Raw genomic sequence first — 23,667 nt, 5'->3', positions numbered from 1 at the left:
AATGGGAACGCTGAAAATATTATATAACAATCTTATTGATTTATCATTCATCATTTATTCTATCCAACTTGAACTATTATTTCTCATTATTCGTAACTTACTGATGTTAATAACAATTTTGAAAATTGATAATAATAACGACTGAGCATTACAAGTAAGCTATATGACAAATTCAGATCTATAAGGACAACTTACGATAAGGATAACAAGCTTACAATTTAAACAAACCAACGTCGATTTAAACAAACCAATAAGTGGGACAAGCCAACGATTACTATGACTTATGAAACTATGAAACAACTTGATGGTCAAAACGATAAACCACTTGGACAACAAACTAACTATGACAGCTTAATTAAAATTATGAGAAGGATTCTTTTAGAAGAAGGAGAATGTTGAATAATATAAATTATTATTTGTTATTCAAATCTTAGTTTTACTTTAAGATTGTATTTTCATTTTAGTTTTACTTTAAGTTAACCTTTTTATATTTATTCAAATATTATTTCTGTAAAAAATATATAAATACGTTATAAAAAAGTAAAATAAAATAGATAAAAAATAATAGTTTTGCTTTTCGTCAATTAGATTTTATTATGTATTATAGATATCTTTTTATATTTCTTATATATTTTTCAAAATTAGAAGCAATATCGTCGGTTTGTGACTTTTCACACCACTCAAGAAGGGGTAGCTTTTTATCTGAACATTTGATGATATTGATTAAAATAATCAAACTATATTTATTGAAAGACAACAATCAGTTAGATTTCATCGAATTATATGAAGTTATTTTGCAGCGCTCGAATTCTACATATCAAGTAAAGAAAAAGATTCCGCAGATGCTGAAAATCTCTTACAGGCTATTACGAAGCCAAATATCAATTCAATGTGTTTATATTTTATTAAATTATGCATATGATTTTAGCAAAATGCTAGGAAAAATTGATTATGATTTAAGGAAGTATGAATAGGGCAAAGAATATTGTTTAAATATTAACAAATATAAGAGATAATGTGGATGAAAAATTCCATAAAATATACGAGAAAGTAAAGGAGATCGCTAATATGTTTGGGATTGAAATTTTTAAACCTAGTAGACAATCCAATTGATTAAATATTGATGCATCTAGGATTGAAGATTTTCATAAAAAAAATATTTTTATTCCCCTTATTGATACATTTTTATCTCAATTAAAGTAAAAATTTATTAATCATAATTTTATTTTAAAGTGCTTTTATTTTCTCTGGTTGAGTCAGAATTGTTGATTACACTTGAAACGCCGGAGGATATTAAGGAAATCTCCGAGTTTTACTATAATGATTTATCAAGATCGTATGATTAGTTACTTTGTGATAACAAATAGCTACCTTATTGATTAGTACCTGCACTAATGTAAGGTCTTTCTTAACTTAGAAAAGGTTAAAAATCTATTTAAGAAATAGGTGAAAACCGTTTAAATGTGTTAGACCTATTAAATATTTATAAGGAGATTATTATAGATAAAAATTTGATTCTAGATGAATTAGCCAAATCTCAAAATCTCTCTTTATAAATTTAAATCATAAAATTGCTATATGATTAAAATATATTTTTAGTTATAAAATTTTTATATTGCATAACTTAATTATAATGTTCTTTTATACTGTTTTTAATAAAAGTAAAGCATTTGCAATAAGAATTATTTATATTTTAATTCATTTGTATTAATTATAATTGTTAAATTATATTTTTTTAAATACCGTACAAAAATTTCTTATATTTTATTGAATTATAATTTTTTAAAATATAATTATTTACAATAAATTTTTAATATAATTTTGAAATTTATTTTATAGTATATTATCATTAAAATAATTGCATAGTTAAATAAAGAGATGTTAATTATATTAAAGTATTTATAAATAAAAGCTATAATGAAATTCTCTAGAATTTAATTAAAATAATTATTTTTAACACTCAATAAGATAGAATGAGTGATTATAAAACACTGGATGGATTAATTTACAATTGACTAATAATTGATAAAAATTTTAGAAATGCTTTCAATCAAGGAGTTGTCATAGCAAGGTGGGTAGGCAAATTTCGCAGCCTTCTACTGCGAATTTTTTTATGGGGTAAGATTTTGAAGGGAGTTTTCCTCCAATCAATTTTCCATCATATAGGAGTGACCAACATAATATTTTATCATTCTTAACAGGTTCCTAATCTATTAATTTTTCTAAATAACAGTCAATCAATAAAGTAAATGTTCAATGGCAAAAGGATCCCAATATCTGATTAAAAAAATATCACAATTAATTATTTTTTTAATAATAAATTAATTAATCCTAACAACTGTCAAATAACTTATTTCAAATTTTATTTAAATATTTGAATTATTTTATTAAAATTGGACTATTTCTCGTCATGGTGTTGTTAAATCAACTTAATCCTAGCAGTCAAAAAAATTTCTTAGGCCCTGAGATGACTATTTTTTTCAAGATTAAGCTATCCTTTAAATTTAAATCTTTCGAGACCAATAATGAAAACTAAAATATTAAAATTATGCTTCTCTATTTCTATGTGGCTATATAAAAAATTCAAAAAATATTTTTGACTATGTAAAAATTTCCATTTTAATAACGATAATAAAGAGAAAGGGGGTTCAAATTTTACACTTTAAAAAAATATGGGAATTTATTGGGGGGGTGGGTTACTCCCTTCGCAATCCACTGCTCCTAATAATATAAATTCAATAAAATATGGACTTATGTTGTTTACATTAAATGTTTTATTTATATAAATCATATATTTCGAGTATTAATAACTTTTTATCGTTTTTTTCTTTCTATTTTACCTGTAATTTCAAATTACTATACCTGGATGAGACCAAGAATATGAGCAAAATTATATTGGAAAATTATAATGCTAAGAATATAAATATTCTATAGCCATTTAATTGGAAATAATTAAAATGGCTTATCTAAAATGTTGATTTCCCATTTTTATTTATTATAATATATTTTAAGCCATACCTATTTTTAAATATAAAACTGAATCCATTTTAAATTTAAAATTTAAATATATAATATTGTTCATCTAGAATAAAAAAGTAATTTGCTTAAGAATTCTATATAAGGTAAATTTGTAAAAAGTTATTTACTACTGTATTATTGAAAAAATAGGCATGAATGCCTCATTTTAATATTAAGTAAAATTTGATATATTTTATAAAATAAGGTAATCAAATGTAATCCTTGAGTTTTCTACATTTCATCAAAAAACAACACTTAAGTAAATAAAATCAGTTAAATAATATATATTTGCTGTATTTAAATATTATCAGTATAATGTCTTCATATTAATACTATTAAATATTATTAATGGTATAAGCATAGTAAAATATTTTATTAATTATATAATAAAATATTACATATATAACAACAATTTATATTCAACACCTTTTTTGAATAAAGTATTTTAATATCCATTCTTTTAATTGACATAAAACCCGACATTTGTAAAGGAATTATCAATACAATTTATAACGTCTATTTTTTAAATTTTTATTCGAATTTGCATAAATATATTTCGAATCAACCTATATAAAATTAACAATGGTATACAATTTACTTTGTTATATATTGTAATAAAATGCTCTTAGCGTGAATGTGTCTCTATACATATCGGCCAAGCTGGAGTGCAAATGGGAAATGCCTGTTGGGAATTATATTGTTTGGAACACAATCTCAATCCGGATGGAACTCTTAATTGCGAAAATACAAATTCTCCTTCAATCAATACATTTTTTAGAGAAACTGATGCACATCATTTTGTGCCAAGAGCAGTAATGGTTGATTTGGAGCCCACTGTTGTTGGTAAATTTAATATTTATTTATCAGAAATTCAACTAATTAATTTTTATATTACTTCAGATGAAATCAAGTCAGGGCCTTATAAAAATTTGTTTCACCCAGAAGATATGATAACGGGAAAAGAAGATGCAGCAAATAATTATGCAAGAGGCCATTACACAATTGGTAAAGAAATTATTGAAGATGTTTTGAATAGAATCAGGAAACTAGTATTAAAATTTTATTGTAAAATTAATAAATTTTTATTAGACTGAAGCCTGTCAAGGTTTGCAAGGCTTCTTAATATTTCATAGTTTTGGTGGTGGCACTGGATCAGGTTTTACGTCCTTATTAATGGAGAGATTATCTGTAGACTATGGCAAAAAATCAAAATTGGAATTTTCTGTCTACCCTGCACCTCAGGTAATTATTTATGCCATTCTTATATATTTAAATTTAATATAGATATCAACTGCTGTTGTAGAACCATATAATTCCATTCTCACAACACATACCACCTTAGAGCATAGTGATTGTTCTTTTATGGTGGATAATGAAGCTATATATGATATATGTACAAAAAAATTAGGAGTAGCCCGACCTTCATATACCAACCTGAATAGAATGGTCAGTCAAATTGTATCATCAATCACAGCTTCATTGAGATTTGAAGGTGCTTTGAATGTTGATTTGACTGAATTTCAAACCAATTTGGTCCCTTATCCAAGAATACATTTTCCATTAGTTACTTATGCACCTATAGTGTCTGTTGATAGAGCCTATCATGAGAAAGTAAATTATACACTTTAATATGCTCTATTTTTTAAAATAGTTTACTGTAAATGAGATAACTGCTGCCTGCTTTGACCCAGAGAATCAAATGGTCAAATGTGATCCTAGGCATGGTAAATACATGGCCTGTTGTATGTTGTATAGGGGTGATGTGGTCCCTAAGGATGTTAATGCAGCTATAGCTGCAATTAAAACTAAACGTTCCATACAATTTGTTGATTGGTGTCCCACAGGGTTCAAAGTTGGTATAAATTATCAAACTCCTACAGCTGTGCCAGGTTCAGAATTGGCACCTGTTCCGAGAGCTGGTAATTTATTATAACACATTTTAATGCTAAATTATTAAAATTCTATCTCATCTTATATATTCAGAAGATTTGTTGTATAAGTTTATAATATTTCTTAAAAATAAAAATTTATTATATTAAAATAGTGTGCATGTTAAGTAACACTACTGCTATTGGAGAAGCTTGGTCCCGACTTTGTCATAAATTTGACCTGATGTATGCCAAACGTGCCTTTGTACACTGGTATGTGGGTGAAGGAATGGAAGAAGGAGAATTTTCAGAAGCAAGAGAGGACCTGGCAGCTCTTGAAAAAGATTATGAGGAAGTTGGTTTAGATTCTAAAGATATTGATGCAGGGGCTAATGGCCATGATGGAGAATATTATTAGGATTGTTAGAATAAAAGGTTATTTTAAGAAAACCTTTCATTGTTAAATACTTTTATAAATTACATTTTTATTACATGTATTCAAGCATAATTACAATATATTGCCACAAACATATCTCTATAATGTAGTATAATTATTATTGAGTCAATTATGCATATGCTTGTTTTCTTTATTTTATTGTTAAATTTTTTATAGTTATTGATTAATATACATATTTTTAAACATTAAAATATAATTATTTGCATACTTGTAGAATGCAATAAATTTTTATATGTAGATTTTGATGCTTGTATCATAGTTTGGTGTGCAGATGTTTGCAACCTTTAAAAATAAAACTCATAATAAATTACTCACATTTATACAAATATATATAACCCATTTTATTTATAATATATTTTTTTTAATAAAAATTTTTTAATTGCATATTTTTTGAAATATACTTTTAATTCCAACTACCTTAAGATATTTTTTTAGTAGTGTCCTTTTTTCTGTTTATAAAAATTTGATCTTATAGAAGTAAATCAATTATATTAATTTTAAAAAAAACTAATTATGCTATAAAAAACCCTAAAAATGTCAGCAATATCTCATCAGATTTTTGAGTTATACCTTAACCTTTATTCATATCAAAACCAAATTTTTTAAAAATAATATTTCAATTATGAATCTTTATAGATACTATTATATCGATTAAAGTATAAAAACAATAATGAATTTTATTTGTAATTCTTTTGTATATATATACTTTTATATAATTATCAAATTTAACTTCTAATAGTATGCAATTTGATTAACCTCGATAATATAATATTCAAATTATAACCTTTTAAATCCCACCAAGTTAAGATTTTCTATCAATCTTTTTGTTTACCAAGTTCATCTATTTGTTTCTACTGTTTTATCATCTAACTATAATATCATTTGTTTTTATTGATTTGGGTTCAACTGGTTCTTTCCTTATTCGTAGTTGGTCTGTATGTTTTGTACGTTTTTTCCTTCTCTTTTCCAGGATTGTGATGGATTCCCCTGGTATATCTGTATTGTCCTTGACACCTGTATAAGCAGGGTTGCCAGGTAAAAATTTTCAAATTGTGGAAGAAATTTGGTATTATGCAGGAGAAATATAAAAAAAATTTCAGGCCAGGGATTTTGAATGACTTAATTATCTACCTATTATTTTATATTTAGTTTATATAAATACAAAGTCGGTAACTATTTTTCAAAATAAAATAACATCTTAATTTATTAAAATATATTAATTTATAAAAAAAACCAACGATCTTTTTTATATATAAAAGAATGTAAACAAGATAAATTTTATATAAAAAAACGATTTTAATTTTACAATTAAAAATATATTATATGCGAATGTCCCGCAAAATTACCGCAATTGGAAATCTACCGTGTGTGTATAACATAGGGATAGGCGCTTAATTATCACATATCACGTTTAAATACATAATTAGGTACTCCAAAAATAAGAAATAATACAGATGAAACTACAGTTGCGGCAATTATAATCACTTATCTTGTAGTCAACATTCACAGAGATACTTATGATCACAATGTTGGTAGAATCTTTTCCCCATAATATTTAAATATCTAATATAAATGAAAACTATACTTGTAGAACAAAAATGAGCAAGGCTATCATCAATGTTTTAGGACCTAAATCCAGGAGGTCAATTCTTGACGATTTGAAAAATGATCATACATATGCAATTACTAACAGATATTAAGGTCGTTTCAATAAAACTATTAAATTTTTCCCCTTGAATAGTGAAAAATCCAAAGACATAGCTAACCATATAATGGTAAATATAGCAGATTCGAAATTATCAATAAATTGCAGCATGTCAGTTTTCTGATCTGATAATGCCTCAGTGAATTTGGTAAAAACAGTGTATTTACAGAATTGAGTCAGCACAATGTTGGTTGCGATATGTTCCTAATACCTTAATTTTAAAATTATATAAACCTTTAAAAAAAATTTCATAAAGATTATAAAAGCTGTCCTAATATTTTGAAAATTTTTTCCAATAATGAATGGCAGAGGTATATTTAGGAATAATTTCATATGTAGGAAATCTACTACATTCTGTTAATGTGTAGTTGCAATCAGAAGAATCTTAACAAAGATTCACAAAATTATGCTGCAGATGTGTTCATCTTTACAGTTAAAAATTGACAATAATTTTATGGCGCCATTGCTAAAACTTAATTATATTTTATTTGAGATTAAATAATAGAACTAAATGTTTACCGTCTTTATTGAGATATTTATAAAATTCCTGGCATGACATATATATTTGTTTAACCATTAGCTCGGCCTCTAATGTTGTTAAAGCAATCCGATTTCTCTCCCTTTTCCAGGCAGTCCTCATCAGGCTAAAAATGCGCTCGGATGAGGCATTAGAATGAGTTAAGGAGAAGACATACTCGCATATTTTTTCCATGCATGGGGATTTACCATTATAACGAAAAAATTCTACCCATTTCTCCTCTGCTTTTAGACCATCTAACTTTAAGTATTTTGGCGAATCATAAAAAATAGAGAGAATTACAATCTCCTCAAACAAGAAATCAATGTCTTTCGGTATTTTTAATATATTTATTAAATTATAAAAACGATCAATTGATGGTTTCTGTTCCAAGGTCATAATATTTATACATTTGTAAATAGAGTTATTAAAATTAAATTTTGATTGTAAATATTCTAAAATTGTCTTAATAAAAATATCTGCTTCATTTAAAAATGTATTAATTAGAGTATTATTTGAACATTTTAATATAATATTTTCAGAGCGCCATAAAATTTATTATCAATTTTTAACTGTAGAGATGAACAGAGTTGTAGCATGATTTTGTGAATCTTTTTTATAAAGAATATTCTGATTGCAACTGAATATTAACTGCATGAAGTAGATTTCCTATATGTGAAACGAATCCCAAATATGCTTCTGCCATTTCATACTCGAAAAATTTTTTTCAATATTTTAGGACAGCTTTTAAAATCTTTATTTAAGAAGTATTTTTTTAAGGGTTTGTAAAATTTTAAAAACTCTTTTAATTCATTAACTTCTTTAGTTGATGACAAAATTCGTTAAAACATTTCATCACCATTATTTCGACATCCACACATTTATTGCCTTCTTGCAAGAATTATGTAGTATATGCCATATACAGCCAATTGGTATTAATTCATTATTATGCAGCCTCAATTCGGTAACTTTGGTTTTTGCCAAAATTTACAGAGACATTATCAGCGCAGAAAGCTGACATGCAAATCATTGATAACCATGAATCAGCTATATTCAGCGTCTACATGGCAGAAAATTTGCTGGAGGCAAACCCACTCTAAAATCTACCCATACCACCTAAAAAACCGGGGCCTTCGGCGGCGAAATTTACAATGTTATTGATTTTATTTAAAAAATCTTATAATAAGCTACCATTTATAACCTTACAACATAATTCTATTTACAATCTTTCAAGCCTATTTAGGGAATAAAAATTTTAAAAATTTGTAGGTGATAATCAACTTATATTTAAATAATGCTATCTTTCCATAATTAGGTTGATATTCTCTTATTTTCATAATATATATATAAATGAATTAAATGAGATAACATAATAATATTTCTATAAAAAGATCTAAAATATTGTAAAAAATATAAGACGAATAATTTTAAAGAGGTATATTTAGCTTGATTCTTTTAATTAATTAAAAACATGAATTGTAAATAGAGTTATTATATAAAATATTAGAATAAAATGAATTATAGTATATTTTGCATTGAAATTATAAAATGTTAAATTAAATTTACATTTTTTAAAAGCGTATATATTCGCTGTGAAGAAGATACATTACTTATTTTATTAATAATCTGGATAACCTTATAGATGTTAATGCAAATTGTGTTATAATATCATCAATTGTAAATTTTTCAAAAATATCAATTTCGCTGGATATTAACAGTAATTTCTAAAAATGGGTCCGAAATTTTATCCCGCATTCGAGTTTTGTTAATTTTTACTTTACTCATGGCTCTTTCAGCTGAACAGGAAGTTGTAGGAAGGGTTAATAAATATTTATATAATAAATTTAAATTAGAATAAGAATTTAATTGATTTAAAAGTCGGTATGGAAATATAAAAGAATATTTTATCTATTTTTTTATTTTGGTCATGATTTCGCTATTGAAATTTTCTTCGGTAGTTTGATCTTTTCCAATACCTTTAATTATATACAATTACAAATAAAATATCAATAAATTACTTTCATCAATATATAACGCGTCATTCTTTTTAACCAAAAGATCTTCGCAAAAAATGATTGATTGAGACTCCAAATATAAAGAGCGAAAATCATTATATATTCATCAACAATGTTTTGGACATCCAATTGATAAGTATGACAAATTTCGAATATTTGCTCTCCTTCTATTTTTTCATTATCCATAATCCCAGCGGGAGTAAAAATGGATATTGGTGATAAAAAATTTAAACAATCATAATTAAATCGATCATTTAGGTGGTTAATTATTGCATTTAGCACAGGGAAAAATATTTCCGTTTTATATCTATAACAATAAATAATAATTTAAAATTTTTAAATTTATTCAACTTGTTTTTTTTTGTTCAACATAATTATTGAATTCTGTTTAATCCAATTTGAATATTGATTTCATATTATACAAATCAGTTATTACATTATTCTTCTTCAAAAAACTAGTAGATAAGGAGTGTAATCTTTAAAAAATATTGTCTCCATTAGCTATATTTTAAAATAATTTATAGAAATAGTAACTAATATTAACCTTTTAGTTTTTGTAATTTATTCTTTATATGTTGAATTAATTTGGTTACCATAGCCAAATCATTACCAACTGCCTGCATTTCAATTCAAGCCTCATGTGTACATTTCAATATTTCTTTCAAAATAAATAGACTTAATATAAAATTTTCATCCTTAACTCTGGATAATAATCCATCGGCAATGGAAGAGGTGCTTAGATCATTAGAATCTTTTAATTCAACTAATGATGTTAAAATATGTTCAAAAACATCTAAAAAGATTTCTACAGATTTGTAGGATGATGACCAATTTCTGAAAATATATAAGCTTCATTAAAAATATTTTATTTACCTTATTGTGTTTTTAATTCTTTTAAGAGATTTCTTGGACTTTCTCATTTGATATTTAACAAACACACCTTGACGTCTAACTCCATTCATAAAATTATATAACTCATCTAATATTCCCATTGCCTTTTTCATTTCAATTTTGCATCCACAAACATGAGCAACTACTAAATTTGCCTATGTGCATGGCACCAAATATAGATGGCTTTTGGAGCCTCTTTCAATATTAAAGCCTGCATTCCCTTGTATACTCTTCTCACATTCCCTGCACCATCCATACTTTGTCCAACCAAATAATCAAGAGGAAGACCAAGATCATTAAACTTACAAAAAATATGTTTCCTTATATTTTCCCCACTGGTTTCTGATGTTGTAAAAACATGTATGATCCTTTCTACAGGATATGGATGCAGATCATCTTCTATATACCGTACAAGCAAAACTATGCATTCTTTTTTAGACACATCATATGTTCCATCTAATATGATGCTATAGGCACGATTCTCTTTAATTTTTTGAATAATGCTTTTCGTTATTTTTATCCTATAATTTCAGTTATTTTTTTCACGTGGATATATGACAGCAAATTTATATAAGGTCTCGAAATTTTATCTGATTTTTTTCTCCGCAATTTTTCGTTGCTATCTATGTATGCACGTAAAGTTGGAACCGTTTTTGCCATTAATTTTGTGAGACACATAAAATTACCTTCATTCGAATTAGAACCCCAAAAGGCTATATTACATTTTATAAGGTACATAATGGCATCGATAATATTATGAACTATATTACGATTTTCCATGATTATATCAAGCTTATTTGATAGCAAATGATCTTGAATGCGCTTATTTGCAAGCCAAGTCATGTTTGCATATTCACAATCTTTATGAAGAGAAGATGCTTCGTGTCTCTCTAAGTCACGCTTAATGTTTTTCCAATTATTTACTCCAAGTTGAGTCCAAAAAGTATTGGACTTAGTGCCACCAAACATAATACAATATAGACAAAAGACTTTGTCTAAAGTAGTGCTATAAGATAGCCAATTTCTGGGGTTGAGGGAACCATCTATATTAACCTTTCTATAATAGGTTATATTCATGCTCCTGTTTAAAAAGTAAAAAAAAAATACTGGTATAGAAATAATGGATGGGTAAAAATTAATGAAAATCATATATTATTTAAAACCTCTTGTGAGTAACAGGATATTGAAATTTATTTGTACATGGCTGACATGGGCCTACAGCAATTTTAAATAAATTTTATTTAGGAAGTAAGCGCCTCACTGTAACTGAGGATTGGATGAGGAGATAGTACAATTTGTGAATCTTCAATAATGGAGATTTGCTATAAATAAAGAGTATAATTTGTTTACTTATGAAAAACTATATTTTAATAAAATTTTATTCAAATGGTCATTTTATTCTTAGCTATATTATAATTAAGTTTTTAATAAATCTTGGAAATATGAATAACCTCATAATCATAATTTATTTCCTTCAAAAGTTATCATATAATTCGTATTTAAATTAAATACCTCATCATGCAAAGTAAGGGCCTCACTGGAACTGGGGATTGGATGAGGAGATAATACAATTTTTGAATCTTCAATAACTGAGATTTTCTATAAATAAAGAGGAGTTATAATTTGCTTCCTTATGAAAAACTAAATTTTTAATAAAATTTTAGCCAAATGGCAATTTTTTTCTTAACAACATTATAATTAAGTTTATAATATATGTTTTAATTCTACAAGAATACATGATTGAGAAAATTGGCATTAAAAATATTATCAAGTCCAACATAAAGTTATCAGGTTACAATGGCAAGACGATACAAGTGATAGGTGCAGCTAGTGTTGTTAAACGGCTCGTTTTGAGCCGATTTTGAAAAACTGCTAACTCAATATTTCATCCAGAATAGTATTACGCAAGCCTGAAGATTTTGTTTATAGAAGGAACAAAGGTTTGGACATCTATTAGCGAGATCTCACGGCTTAGGCAATATTTTTCTGACTAAAATATTGAGTAAGCCGTTTTTAAAAATCGGCTCAAAACGAGCCGTTTAACAACACTAGGTGCAGCACAAGTGAATGTAGAATAAAAAGGGATTTCACAAATTTTGAACGCGTTAAAAACATTAATAAAATGTCTTTGTTAGGAAGATCATGTTAAAACATTTTGAAAATATACTTGAAAGATTCATAGGCATAATAGAGCAGACTAATATAAAACTGCGATCACATGAAGAAATCATAAAAGATATTATAATGACAGTAAAAACAATAGTAATCTTATAAATAAAAATTAGTATAAATAAAATTGTGAAATTCATGATGAAAGTATATTATCTAAAGAAATTCTAATAGCTAAATAAACAATGATAATAATATAAACAATATAACACATAATGTAAATAAAGAGGATGAAATTCACACAGATAACATTTTGAAAATAGTTGAATCCAATTCATATTTTAAGGATAAAATTTATATTAAAAAAAAGTAAAAGAACTTTGAAATCTTAATACAATTAAAGATGAAAAGATTTAAATTTAAAAATTCTTAGAAATTAGCATTACCTTACTTTTATTATTTTACTACATTATATTAACTTACTAAGTTTTTCTAATACTTTGGTTTTAAATTATTATTATTAATTAACCTATTAAACATATTGTTAAATTGAACTTTATAAAGTAAATATAGATATAAAAATAGTGTGATAAAGTTAAAAAAAATATTTAATAATAAAATATATAATTTATTTTCTCTATACCCTGCCTACTTTAATTTTATTTTAATATATTGGTAAAATTTTAAATAAAAAATGAGTTTCTATTAATTCACAAATTTAAGGTATATTTTCAATAATATTTATTGTCTTTAGTTACAATAATAAATTAAAAATATTACTTATAAATTTATTAAAAAACATAATATAAATATATTAACCTCTAAGAAAAGTACCAAATAGGAAATGTGAAAATTAACTTGATAAAATGGTAAATGAAAATGGTTCACAAATAAAGTATATATTATTTATTAATTGAAAAATATCTTTACTTTAATTGGCATTTGTCAGAAAATTAACGATAACCATCATAATCGTATCAATTAATGGATTTAAAAAGATTATAATTCAAATCAAAAATTACCCCCCCCCCCCCCCAAAAAAAAAATCAATACCTACCCCCAAAAATGCCAATATATTTTGGAGGCATTTGTCTCCTACCCTCCCCGGCCATGTAGACGCTGGCTATATTTACCATTATGTGGCTAGCTACATCGTTGGATTTTTCACTATCTGAGGAAAATTTTTTAACAGTTTTATTGAAATGTTCTTATTCTTGTTGAAATAGCGAAGGATCGAGGGAAATGTTTTAATATTTCCCTTATTAGTTGCATCTGTTAGAATTGCATATGGATGCCCATCTTTCAAATTGTCTAGAATTGACCTCTAGGATTCAGGTACTAAAACACTTGTGATAGCCTTGCTCATTTTTGTTCTGCCACAAGTAAGGTTTGCACTTATATTGGAGTCGTTAAATATCATGAGAAAAAGATTTGACCTACATTGTGATGATATAGCTCCGTGAATGTTGAACTACATGATAGATGTATACGATTTCCGCAAATGTAGTTGCATCTGTATTATTTATTAGAGAATATTATTGTATTGCAATCGATTCCCCTGTACTGACTTACATGAATGAAATGATGTTGATTTATTATTGGATAAAATAAAACAGGATAGAAAGAAATTAACAAACTAGACATGTTTTTCGAATAAATATTTGAAATTATTTTAAAAATATAAAAATAATCAATTAATGTTTCTCAAAATTATTATTTATATATTAAAATGTTAACATGGCAACCCTGGGTATAAGGCATGCATTGTTTTTGACATCCATCATTTTCTATTTCATCTATTCTTGTTCTTAAAGCTTGTACATGGTGCTTGATTTTGTATATTTGTACCATTTATTAATATTTTTACTCTTCTTAAAATTGGATCTTTTGCGGTTTCAACTCTAAGTTCTTATCTAGATAGAGTTAATGTGTCATAAGTAAGATTTCTTATATAATTCACTGTTTTATTTTCGCTTGTTATTCTATCATTATTTTTCTCTATTTGTTTCGCGAGAAAGCATCTGCAATTATATTATTAGCGCCATTCTTGTACATGATATCGTTATCATATTTCATGTTTTCATTATTATATTTGCTGATCCTATTTACTTTTACATAATTCTATAATCCAAGGAAATCCAAATATGCATCATTTGTTTTTATAAATAATAACGGAAGCTATTTTATTTTATCATCTAATTGCACTTTTACATAAGCTTCGCCCATAATTTTTATTTTATTATTTCCACATGTAGTTGGAGCTCTAGCCATTCTAAGTTTTGGCTTCCCAATTTTATTCCATATTGTATTAATGATGGTTACTGCTGAACCTGTATAATATTCGATTTTAATTTCGTGATTATTTATTAATACCGAAATTGTTGGGTGCTGTCCATATTTGTATACTTTTCTTATTGAGAAATCTGAATCGTCATTATTATTGTAATTTGTACCTTAAATTTTTCATCTAGTTTTACAACACACGGCAAAGTGGTTTGGTTTCTTACATTTGTTGCACGTTTTTCCATATGCTGGACAATTTCGAATTGCATGAAAACGATTACAAAGATAGCAAGGGTTTCTTGTATTATTATTATTTGTGTGGTAGTTATTATAACCATTATCATTTTGATATTGCCTATTATCATTATACTGCCGATTATTATTATCATTTTGATTTAATCGTTCATTATTAACATTATATCTGGTCGTTTCTTTGATTTTATAAACCATTTTAGTTGTATTATTTATTTCTAAGTCGGATCGTTAAAGCCATTTCTATAACTTTGTTTAAGCTTAACCGTTGGTCTTCGTCTTTAATGTCTGGGTATCGTAAACGTAGTTCTTTATCTAGTTGTGACATCTTTAGTCCAGCGATTAATTGATCGCGAATTCTTAGTTTTATATTATCTCAAATTCGTATTTTCGGACTAGCTCCTTTATAGTCTTTAAATAACTCAAAACGGATTCTGTAGGTCCGCGACTTAATATAATAAAATCAATTATAGATGTCAGAACAGTTCTTTCATCTTTATAAAGTTGTTTTGCAATTTTGTATATATCTGCCCAATCACCAATTTTTCTTGGAAAGAGTAATTTTTTTTATATCAGTTATAATATTTATTTCTCCATAAGATATAAATAATTTTTCAAAGTGACGTCAGTTTGAGGAATATTTTTAACATTCATTATGTATTTTATGTAGTATAGTCGTCAATAGATCATTCATCATTTTTTTTTTGAATTTCTGTAATAATTTTATCCATAATTTCTAAACAAATCTATTTTTTTTTTTATAAATAGAATTTTTTTATAATACTATATAACATTTAACTTGACCGAAGAACCGCGCGACTTTTTTTACCTCGTCGCCAAATATTATATCGATTAAAGTTTAAAAATAATAATGAATTTTATTTGTAATTCTTTTGTTTATATATACTTTTATATAATTCACTTCGATAATATAATATTGAATGTAGGAAAGTTATAATATTGTATTACAAAAATAATATTCAAATTATAACCTTTTAAATTATATAAGATATTAAGATATAACAGATACATATTTTATAAATCTTATCTTCAGTCTCATTGTAGTATGAGAGTGGCTAATTGAGGTATAAAAGATTCTCTCTGGTTTATGTTTATAATAAAATTTCCATCTCCTTTATGGGATGCAAAAGTCACAAATGAATGCTACTAAGGACATCCAATTGTAAAAAAACCATTTCAAAATCCTTAATGATTACAAAATTGTGCTCCACTTTAATTTTTCTAGAATATTGAAATTAGCAATTTTATTTGTATTAATATAATTTAGTATTCTATTTTTAAAATTTCAAAATGAAGTAAAAAATTTATTGAGCAGATCAAAAATGCCACCTACTATGGATAATTGAAATAGGATTTGCCTAACTATGATCGTAAAGTTATTTGATTGTAAATTTGGTCAATTATTTTTCTGATTGGTCTATTTAATCGCAGTAAATTAAAATCATTTAAAACACTATGGTTAATAGTGTAGCTTATAATATGAGACTATTTGTTAAAAGAAGAAATGAATCATTGTAAAGTATGATATATTATATTAAATTAAAAAAAATTTTTTTTTTGGACAACCCATTCCTAATAAAGGTAAGGATATACTTTACTATAACCTATTTCAATATCCCATACATAGAATATTAACGCTGCATGAAGGAGATATTGTAAAGGCAGAGGTAAATTAGTAGGTAGTGTATTTGAAGTGACACAAAATCATCTAACAGCTGTAGGTATATTTAATACTAAACTTATCTAGATTACTTACATTAATTTAGGTAAAGATTCTCAATGTACATCTTGTACAGATCAGAATACTAACATACCCAGTAACTCATCTAGTAATCAATAAGTAACTAATAAAATAATTATTTTTGAATAAACAAGCTAATACAACCAAACAAATATACAACCGCAACAGATACAACCCCAAAATACAACCAATTACCAGATATAACTTTTATCCTTCAATTTCAAGTAACAAAAATAATTGTATAAATTAATAAGACATTAATAATATAGAAATCTTATTAGAATTACATAATTCCAACAGTGAAAATTCAAGTAAATATTACTTTTATATAATTTGATTATAAATAATTTATATTTTGACACTTTGATTTTTAGATATACAATATATTCCAACAGGGAATTTGTGCCTATATCATGATGGATATTTATCATAAAAGATTATATAAAAAATGATACCACATATCGTCAACGTCTATTTTTGCGACTGCAAATATAAAAAAATTGATAATTAGATGTACTGGCATATATCAACATGAATATGATGTGGAGGAGTTCTCAAGTCTTGAGAGACACGAAATTCTCTTAAGGAAGCTATGGAATTAAATACACTGGAATCTAAGAAAAAGATATACAATATGGTCCTTGGTGATAAATTACAAAAAGTGCCTAATATCAATAGATATCCTGATGCACCAACTTATCAAACAGTCCAAAAATCAATGGATCCTAATCTACCTAAAACATCCATGGATTTTATATTACCTATTGATTTCACATTATGTGAAAGGCAACCATTACTTTTAGGGAACCATAATAATTAAATCTTTTTTTTTTCAACATCTGAATTTATTAAGATCATGACTGAATCAGATACAGTGTACATGGATGGCACTTTTTTTATAGCACCAAATATTTACCGGCAGCTTTATTCAGTCATGTTCATGGTTGCTATGTCTCCCCCCATTAGCGGGAGATTCTCGCAATTTTTTAGTTTACACGCAGACATATCTCTCCCGCAAAACTACCGCAATTGGAAATCTCCCGCAAAAATCTACCGCAATTTTTTAATTTCTCCCGCAATTTTTTTTAAAAGTATTTTAACATTTTTAATGTATAAATAATAATTTTGAGATACATTAATTGATTATTTTTATATTTTTAAAATAATTTTAAATATTTATTCGAAAAACATGTCTAGTTTGTAAAATTTCTTTCTATCCTGTTTTATTTTTATCCAATAATAAATCAACATCATTTATTCTAAGTCAGTACAGGGGAGTATATCAACATCGATTGCAATACAAAAATATTCTCAAACAATAAATAATACAGATGCAACTACATTTGCGGAAATTGTATACATCTAGCATGTAGTTCAACATTCACAGAGCTATATCATCACAATGTGGGTTGAATCTTTTTCTCATGATATTTACCGACTCCAATATAAGTGCAAACCCTACTTGTGGCAGAACAAAAATGAGCAAGGCTATCACATGTGTTTTAGTACCTCCTAGAGGTCCAATTCTAGACGATTTGAAAGATGGGCACCCATATGCAATTCTAACAGAATCAACTAATAAGGGAAATATTAAAGCATTTCCCTCGATCTATCGCTATTTCAACAAGAATAAGAACATTTCAATAAAACTGTAAAATTTTTTCCTCGGATAGTGAAAAATTCAACGATGTAGCTAGCCACATAATGGTAAATATAGCTGATTTAGGGTTATCAAAGATTTGCATGTCAGCTTTCTGCGCTGATAATGCCTCTGTAAATTTTGGCAAAAACCAAAGTTACCGAATTGAGGTAGCACAATAATGAATTAATACCAATTGGCTGTATATGCCATATACTACATAATTCATGCAAGAAGGCAATAAATGTACTATCTGTGGATGTCGAAATAATTGTGATGAAATGTTTTAACGAATTTAGTCATCAACAAAAAGATTTAATGAATTAAAAGAGTTGGTGAAGTGGTCTGACTTGGAATGGTGTGAGTTGTTGCGATATATACCTATTAGGTGGTTGTCATCAATACCTGCCATCGATAGAATTTTAAAATTTTACAAACCCTTAAAAAAATACTTCTTAAATAAAGATTTTAAAAGCTGCACTAAAATTTTGAAAAATTTTTTAGAGTATGAAATGGCAGAAGCATATTTGGGATTCGTTTCACATGTAGGAAATCTACTTCATGCAGTTAATATTCAATTGCAATCAGAATATTCTTCATAAAAAATATTCAGAAAATCGTGCTACAGCTCTGTTCATCTCTACAGTTAAAAATTGATAATAAATTTTATGGCGCTCTGAAAATATTATATTAAAATGTTCAAATAATACTCTAATTAATACATTTTTAAATGAAGCAGATATTTTTATTAAGACAATTTTAGAATATTTACAATCAAAATTTAATTTTAATAACTCTATTTACAAATGTATAAATATTATGACCTTGGAACAGAAACCATCAATTGATGGTTTTTATAATTTAATAATTATATTAAAAATATATAAAGATATTGATTTCTTGTTTGAGGAGATTGTAATTCTCTCTATTTTTTATGATTCGCCAAAATACTTAAAGTTAGATGGTCTAAAAGCAGAGGAGAAATGGGTAGAATTTTTTCGTTATAACGATAAATCCCCATGCTTGGGAAAAATATGCGAGTATGTCTTCTCCTTACCTCATTCTAATGCCTCATCCGAGAGAATTTTTAGCCTGATAAGGACTACAGGGAAAAAGGAGAGTAATCGGATTGCTTAAACAATATTAGAGGCCGAGCTAATAGTTACACAAATATATAATATGCCATTTCAGGAATTTTATAAATATCTCAATAACGACGGTAAACATTTAGCTCTATTATTTAAATCTCAAATAAAATATAATTAAGTTTTAGCAATGGCGCCATATTATTTATTGTCAATTTTTAACTGTAAAGATGAACACATCTGCAGCATAATTTTGTAATCTTTGTTAAGATTCTTCTGATTGCAACTACACATTAACAGCATGTAGTAGATTTCCTACATGTGAAATCATTCCTAAATATACCTCTGCCATTCATTATTGAAAAAAAAATTCAAAATATTAAGACAGCTTTTATAATCTTTACTTATGAAATATTTTTTTAAAGGTTTATAAAATTTTAAAATTCTATCGATAGCGGGTATTAGGAACATATTGCAACCAACATTGTGTTGACTCAATTCTGTAAATACACTCTGTTTTTACCAAATTCACTGAGGCATTTTCAGATCAGAAAGCTGACATGCAATTTATTGATAATCTCGAATCTGCTATATTTACCATTATATGGTTAGCTATGTCTTTGGATTTTTCACTATTTGAGGAGAAAATATTTAATAGTTTTATAGAAACGACCTTAATTTTGATGAAATAGCTGAGCTTATTAGATGCATCTGTTAAAATTGCATATGTATGCCCATTTTTTAAATCGTAAAAAATAACCTCCTGGATTTAGGTCCTAAAACATTGATGATAGCCTTGCTCATTTTTGTTCTACAAGTATAGTTTTCATTTATATTAGAGTCGTTAAATATTATGGGGAAAAGATTCTATCAACATTGTGATGATAAGTATCTCTGTGAATGTTATACTACAAGATAAGTGATTACAATTGCCGCAACTGTAGTTTTCCTGTATTATTTCTTATTTTTGGAGTACCATATTATGTATTTAAACGTGAGACGTGATAATTAAGCGCCTATCCCTATAATGTTATACATACACGGTAGATTTCCAATTGCGGTCGTTTTGCGAGACATTCGCATAAAATATTTTTTTAATTGTAAAATTAAAATAGTTTTTTTTATAAAATTTTATCTTGTTTACATTCTTTTATATTTAAAAAAGATCGTTGGTTTTTTTTTATAAATTAATATATTTTAATAAATCAAGATGTTATTCTATTTTAAAAAATAGTTACCGACTTTGTATTTATATAAACTAAATAAAAAATATCAGGCGGATAATTAAGTCAATTCAAAATCCCGACCGGCATGCAGGCCTTCGGCCCGCAAAAAATTATTTTTATATTTCTACCACAATTTTTATATTTCTCTTGCATAATACCAAATTTCTCCCGCAATTTGAAAATTTTGACCTGGCAAACCTGGTCATGTTTATTATAAGGAACATATGTTGGTTGTCATATATGCCGTTTTGTCAAATACATGATCAAAGAGATATGTGAGAAGCATGATTGTATTTAGACAAGTAAATTTGCTCAGTTAGATTTTGAGCAAGCTGCTATAGAAACTTTGCGGAAAGTATTTTTACAGATCCAAATCAAAGGTAAAATAATAATATTATTTTATGTTATATTTTAATTTAATATATAGTTAGGTTGCATTTCCCATTATACCCAGAGTACATGGAGAAAGGTAAATACTTTATTGTTGAAATCCCTCTATAATGAGAATCCTATAGTTAGAACTATTGTAAGAAGAATGTGTATACTACCTCTACTAAATACCAAAGTTATAAATGATGTGGCACTCAGTTTCCATATATTTGAAATAATAAATATTCTTCCCATGGATAGATTTTTTTATACATGGATAAAACCTGGCTTGGCACACTAAATATATAAAATAAATTAATAATAATATTAATAGGGCAAAATTCAATGTTTCCTCAAGAGATGTGGTCCAGAGCACCTAGAGGGTTGGCACTCTGCTTTAAATAAATCAGTTAAATCATCTCGTCCAAATATATATGCTTTTATAAAATTGATACAAAATTAAAATAGGTTCAACTAGACTTGGGGATGGCCTTAAAGAAACCAACAATAAATACATAACCAAAGAAGAGAATATCAATAATCTTATTAATCAATATGATTTAAAAATTATAGACAAATTTATATTTGCTGATAGATCTTCCTATTATCAAATTAATGTATAATTATAACACAGACAATACAAATTTATAATAAAATAAAATCCTATGACTCAATTATCAATTAATTTTATTTATAAATTATATTAAGAAATTGTATAAGTGAATTCTTTTATATTAAGAATAGCATAAGTTATATTGAGAAAATGCATAAGTGAAATATTCTTAATCATTAAAATTAATCTTAAGTAATCATATTTATAAAGTTCAGTTATATTAAGAAATTGTATATCAAATTTGCTAATTAAATTTTATTAAAAATACTCATAATATAATTTAAAAAATGTCTGATATATTCATAAATTGCTTGAATCTGATATAAGAATTGCATATCATCTGATATAAAAATTGCATATAATCTGATATAAAAATTGCATATCATGTGATACAAGAATTGCTTGAATGAAATAGTTTCTGATATATTTATGAATAGAAAATTACCTGGATAAAAAATGTAGATGATATTAAAAATTGCTTGGAATTACCTAATATATTAAATAAATGCATAATAGAATAATTACTAATAGAATAATTAGGTGCATAATATAACAATACGTGCATATAAATTAATGTGAATGAAAAAATCGTCCATTTTGACCGAAAATGGACCATTTTACGATCAAAATCTTACGTTCAAAGGTGGCTCTCCCTGAAATAGTGATATTAAGCCACTAGCCATAAACGTCATATACAAGAGATATATATAACAGAGCAACGCTTGGTTCTCTCATGAAAAGTACATCGAACTGGGAAAAGGGAAATAATTAAGAGTATCATCCACGTTTTTTGGGCAGGCCGCAGTTACCTGTGCATGCAAGAGGTAAAACCCCTTATTTAAACGCCCATGGGAAGTAAGAGGAGTGGTAAAAAGCCCATGCCCGATTAAATAAAAAATGTAATTATGGAATGGTAACATTGGCTATATTAATTTTACATTAATTAGTATTGCGAGCCTAGAATATGATTAAATAAAATAAATACCCGCATATACACAGCACCAGGGATTCGAACCCGGCAAAATTTTTTCCCGGGTTCGGTTTAAGGGTAAAAAATAAGTGATTCGGGTTCGATTCAGGAAAATATTTTTGAACCCGGGTTTGGTTCCGGGTTCAGTTCGGTTTTAAGGATTTTTGCATTGAAAAAAAAATCTATATTTAAATCATAATAAAAAAAACAGGCAAAATATAGTTAAAAATACAAAGCATAGTCGTGTATCAATTTTAAAAATTTTATTTAGAGGTATTTCTTCAAATTAACAATATCCAATATAATAATATTTACTTTGACTTGTTCACTTTTATTTTCCTCTAATTAATAATCTTTGAGAATTTGTTAAAAATTAAAAATAAATGTCATAAATGAATTTAATTGTTTAAAATTTATTAACACTCCAATAGGATTGAGAATAAATTTTAAAAAATTTAAAAATGGTGTAAATGAATTAAGTTGTTTAAAATTTACAAACACTCTTAATTAAAAATTTGAAAATATTATAAAATCTCAATTAAATTATTAATATTTTTATTAACAATTATACAATATCTTATATGATTTTAAACAATACACTGAACACGGTTGAACACGGGTTCAAATGAAATTCCCTGGTTCGGTTAGGGGTTTTGAAAATTTTATTAACAGGGTTCAGATTCGGTTTGGGTTCAAACTTTTTACCAAAAACCCGGGTTTTCTTTTCCGAGTTTAGGTTCGGTTCGAATCCCTGTGCAATCTATCTATTCTAATACTTAAATGAATATTTTTTATTTCTTATATAAAAAATATATATTAAATTTAATACAACATTGCGTGCTAGTGTTGAAAGATTATTTAGTAACTAGTAGATAGCCCGTCATAAAT

At 26.4% G+C, this 23,667-nt stretch overlaps 2 protein-coding genes across 2 annotated transcripts; one reads left to right on the top strand and one right to left on the bottom strand.

Moving 5' to 3' along the window:
* The first annotated feature begins 3,476 nt into the window (after nt 1–3,476).
* LOC135922701 (tubulin alpha-4 chain-like) lies at nt 3,477–5,634 on the top strand. Its single transcript, XM_065457133.1, has 7 exons — nt 3,477–3,603; nt 3,648–3,861; nt 3,919–4,067; nt 4,108–4,260; nt 4,303–4,629; nt 4,670–4,937; nt 5,063–5,634. The coding sequence occupies exons 1-7, from the start codon at nt 3,601–3,603 to the stop codon at nt 5,302–5,304; spliced, it is 1,356 nt and encodes a 451-aa protein (XP_065313205.1). The 5' UTR covers nt 3,477–3,600; the 3' UTR covers nt 5,305–5,634.
* Nucleotides 5,635–9,473: 3,839 nt separating this feature from the next.
* Nucleotides 9,474–15,443, bottom strand: LOC135925145 (uncharacterized). The gene is made up of 3 exons (XM_065460352.1): nt 15,382–15,443; nt 11,158–11,552; nt 9,474–9,541 (listed from the first exon to the last, which is right to left on the bottom strand). Exons 1-3 carry the CDS (start codon nt 15,441–15,443, stop codon nt 9,474–9,476), a joined length of 525 nt encoding a protein of 174 aa, XP_065316424.1.
* Between the last annotated feature and the right edge of the window lie 8,224 nt (nt 15,444–23,667).

Source organism: Gordionus sp. m RMFG-2023, chromosome 1 (genome assembly GCF_954871325.1).
Source record: "Gordionus sp. m RMFG-2023 chromosome 1, tfGorSpeb1-WG-v2, whole genome shotgun sequence".
In the NCBI taxonomy this organism is placed as follows: domain Eukaryota; kingdom Metazoa; phylum Nematomorpha; class Gordioida; order Chordodea; family Parachordodidae; genus Gordionus; species Gordionus sp. m RMFG-2023.
This window is presented reverse-complemented; position numbering and strand designations above follow the sequence as displayed.

Bases quoted from the DNA above. Each gene is read 5' to 3' on its own strand.
- LOC135922701 (XM_065457133.1), top strand. The intron at 4,068-4,107 runs GTATTAAAATTT...AATTTTTATTAG, and splicing joins TGAATAGAATCAGGAAACTA to ACTGAAGCCTGTCAAGGTTT. The intron at 4,630-4,669 runs GTAAATTATACA...TTTTTAAAATAG, and splicing joins ATAGAGCCTATCATGAGAAA to TTTACTGTAAATGAGATAAC.
- LOC135925145 (XM_065460352.1), bottom strand. From the start codon at position 15,443: ATGTCACAACTAGATAAAGAACTACGTTTACGATACCCAGACATTAAA. The intron at 11,553-15,381 runs GTTAAGCTTAAA...CTTTTTAAACAG, and splicing joins ATTAAAGACGAAGACCAACG to GAGCATGAATATAACCTATT. The intron at 9,542-11,157 runs GTAATTTTATGT...ATATAATTAAAG, and splicing joins GGGTTCTAATTCGAATGAAG to GTATTGGAAAAGATCAAACT.